Genomic DNA, 3,485 nt, shown 5'->3' on the forward strand with positions numbered 1-3,485 from the left:
GTGTGATTTGCTACCGAACTTTGTGTTCGCTGAAACACTGAAGTTTGAAGTACCACTATACCAGTGTGTAATTCCTTCTATCCTTGGAGGAAATAATCCATAACCTTGGGTACTAGGAAGGGATTAAATTCCTTAAGAAAACACTGTGAATTTGGTGGGCTCGGATTAACTTTTGTTTCTTTATATTTTCTGTTTATATGTTATTCTATTTTTTTCAGAATTAGTTTACAAATACAGTTTTCGAACATATATATATATATATATATATATATATATATATATATATATATATATATATATATATATATATATATATATATATATATATATATATCTAATTGACCAAAAAAACTTAGAAGTAAGATACATATAACATATCAAAATACACCTATATGTAAAAATTCTTTTATACAACTATTAGTTTATTACATAATTTAACACTTCTAAAAGTTGTGTTCATAGATTTTTGTTGATGATTCGTCCTCGATCAACTTAATGACCAATTTTCAGTCAACATCATAAGGGGGGTTAACACATGCTCGAGCCATATATATTTCCATGTAAAAACACAAAACACACAAACACACTTTTTTCATTCTTTCAACTCACACATTTTCTTTATTACATTCTTTGTAACTTCTCCTCCTTCCTCTTTTTCTGCAACTAATTAATTAACATGAATGACAACACTACCTTGTGTTATTTCCATCCCAAAGAAGTGGTTATAGGAGTATGTGCTTTGTGCTTAAATGAAAGGCTTCTAGTCTTGGCTTCTAAGCAAGAAAAGAAGATTAAAACATCAAAGACCAGAGATCAAAACTACTACAGTTTCTTGAGTGCAGAAAAGAAGAACAATGACCATGATCGTCAATCAAGAATTCATTATCTGCCAAAGATGTTTGCTTTGAGCTCTCTTCTCAGTCGCCTTGACATTAGACATGCCCGCAAAGTCGAAGAGATTATTCATGATGATGCTTCTTCCACTTGCAGCTATGAAGGTTAGCATTAATTTCTTTTTCCTCCTTTTTTTTTCAATTTAGGAGCCAGAATTTGAAGTTATGAATTTTGATTTTTTCATCTAAATTATAGCTCATTTTAGTTTTTTATTTTGCAATTAAATATTTATATATTTTTAATAGATTTCTTTTTATATAAATATAAGATTTAAGCAAAAGTTATTGAGTTTGTCTAAACCCTTAGCTAATATATTATATTCTACTGTTAGGAGGCGAATTCAAAATTTAAATTTGACGAGTTCGAATTTTTAATATCAATACCGCTGAAATCCTTACATTTTTTTAATTATGGATTCAGAATTTTGTGTTTTTGAAAATTTACTAGTTTTTCAGATTAACATATTTATGCTCTGTGTGAAAAATGTTGGATCAAATCTATCGCATCCGTCTTCGTCACTACCCATCCTTCGCCCCACCTTTTTTTAATTTTCTTTTTGGAGTAACCCCTTTTCTTGAGAAGTTATGATGTATTTGAAATATTCAGCCTCTGCTTTATCGTGGTTGTATATATTTGGACATTTATGTGGTAGTATTATTGGGTAAAATAGCTAAATTAATGTGGCCTAAAACCTTGCTATTACTTTTAAGTTCTGTTTATCTGAAGTCACAACGGCCAGTAATTTTGAGAATTAGGTAACAAATGAATAACTACCACCGAATAAGTGCCATGACTTTTTATCATTACTTAAGGGCCTTTTAGTTTTACTTATAGGTATTTTTAATTATAGCGTCCTGTTTTCACAGTTGAGTTTCGAGCAAACTTTCCATACAAAGTGCATGTAGTTACATAATTATGTGTTACGTAAAACATGCATACAAATTATAGCTACTATACTATTTTTGTTGCGTACTTATAATTAATAATGCTCAAATCAAATTAAGTATGACTATTGAGAACTCTTTTTTCTTTTCCTTCTTTCACTTTACCCATTTTTGTTTTGACGACGCTTTTTTATATATGAGGAATAACAATGTTTTCCTTAATTTTGTAGACATTTTTCTTCTATTCTGCTTTTTATTGCTTGTATATAATACAACAATGATTATTTCTCTTTACTTCTGTTTTATGTATATTTCCTCCTTTTTTGCTTTTCGTTGATGATGAAAAATTGTGAATGACTTTAGATGCACGTAAATTAACAATAATTAATTGTTTTACACATTGACTTCTCTATTTTTCTAGTTTCCCTTTTCCTCTTTTTTTTTTTTCTTCTTTTTGAATATAGATTAACTCTAATTTATAACTTTTTGTAGACTCTTTTATATCAATAAAGTTTGAAAATAATGGAGTTGCCTCATGGGAGAAGGGAGGAGCTGGCACAGTACCAAAGGTGTCACTTAAGCAATGTGACAATATGTCTAATTGGAGCAGAAGCTCAAGCAAGGAGGGCAGAGGAGGAGCAGTAATAGGGCATGCAAAGCCACGTATGCAGCTTAGGTGGCGGAAGCGGATTGGACACATTTTCCAGCTCATCAGATTGAAGAGATCATCCACCACCAAATTAGAAGGAGTGAAGGTGAGACATGGATGGATAAGAACTCTGACAAAGAGAAAGACCAAAGAATGATTCATAATTCATAAGGTGGTGGCAAAAATTAAACCAAAGGGGCTTGTCCTTAAAAAAAGGTAAAGAAAAAAAGCTACATTTTTTTTTTCCATTTACAAGGTGTGAATGAATGGAAAATAACTTTTGTGAAGATTGGCTTAGCATTATCATACCATAAAAATTATTTTTTTAGGCTTTCCCTTTTTACTTGTTTGGCATGTATCCTAAAATAATGAGTGACAACCCCATGTTATAGCCACTTCTTGAATTGTCTACAAAAAAGGGATCCTCAAAACAATTCTCTCCTAGCGTATAGCTCTTGCCAACCCATGTTATTGGCCCTTTTTTAAAAGTGAAAATGGCAAAAAGTCCAATCTAAATGCTTCACAAAAGGAAGAAAGAGGGAACAAGGGCCATACCTCTTATGCTACTAAGTAACTTGTCCTCTAGTTGTCTTGGTCAGAGCCATCTTCTCTCTTGCTTCCCTTCACTACAATATACTCTGAATTGTAATAATTGACATGAGCTTTTGCTTTTTTACTTGACAAGACAATTCTTGGAAACTTTATGTAAATTTTTGCTTGGAACAATGACATGCTATTAAGCTATAGTCTCGTTTTAATTTCTAATCCTATTAATGATCAATATTTCCTTTAATAAATACACCTTGAAAATCCCCCCCTGCCTTTTTCCCCTCCCAATCCCATACCAAAGCCAAGAGTTTTAATAAGAGGATTCAAGAAAATGTTAAAATGCTAAATCGGAATTTCAAACATACGACCTAAATAATTTTAAACAGTTTTACTACCATGCTAGAAAGCTTCAATAGTGATGTATACAAAACTCAACAATTTATCTATACACAAAGAAATTATCTTTACCTACTTGCATAATCCAATATTTTGACTAAGGAATTCAATTA

The 3,485-nt window shown here is 31.1% G+C and overlaps 1 protein-coding gene across 1 annotated transcript; it reads left to right on the top strand.

The window, feature by feature from the left end:
* Window positions 1–564: 564 nt before the first annotated feature.
* Window positions 565–3,192, top strand: LOC107765785 (uncharacterized). Its single transcript, XM_016584477.2, has 2 exons — window positions 565–998; window positions 2,271–3,192. The coding sequence occupies exons 1-2, from the start codon at window positions 677–679 to the stop codon at window positions 2,582–2,584; spliced, it is 636 nt and encodes a 211-aa protein (XP_016439963.1). The 5' UTR covers window positions 565–676; the 3' UTR covers window positions 2,585–3,192.
* The last annotated feature ends 293 nt before the right edge of the window (window positions 3,193–3,485 follow it).

Source organism: Nicotiana tabacum, chromosome 16 (genome assembly GCF_000715075.1).
Source record: "Nicotiana tabacum cultivar K326 chromosome 16, ASM71507v2, whole genome shotgun sequence".
Classification (NCBI taxonomy): Eukaryota; Viridiplantae; Streptophyta; class Magnoliopsida; order Solanales; family Solanaceae; genus Nicotiana; species Nicotiana tabacum.

Coding starts and splice junctions, on each gene's coding strand:
- LOC107765785 (XM_016584477.2), top strand. CDS start 677: ATGAATGACAACACTACCTTGTGTTATTTCCATCCCAAAGAAGTGGTT. Junction 999..2,270: donor TTCCACTTGCAGCTATGAAG/GTTAGCATTAAT, acceptor AACTTTTTGTAG/ACTCTTTTATATCAATAAAG.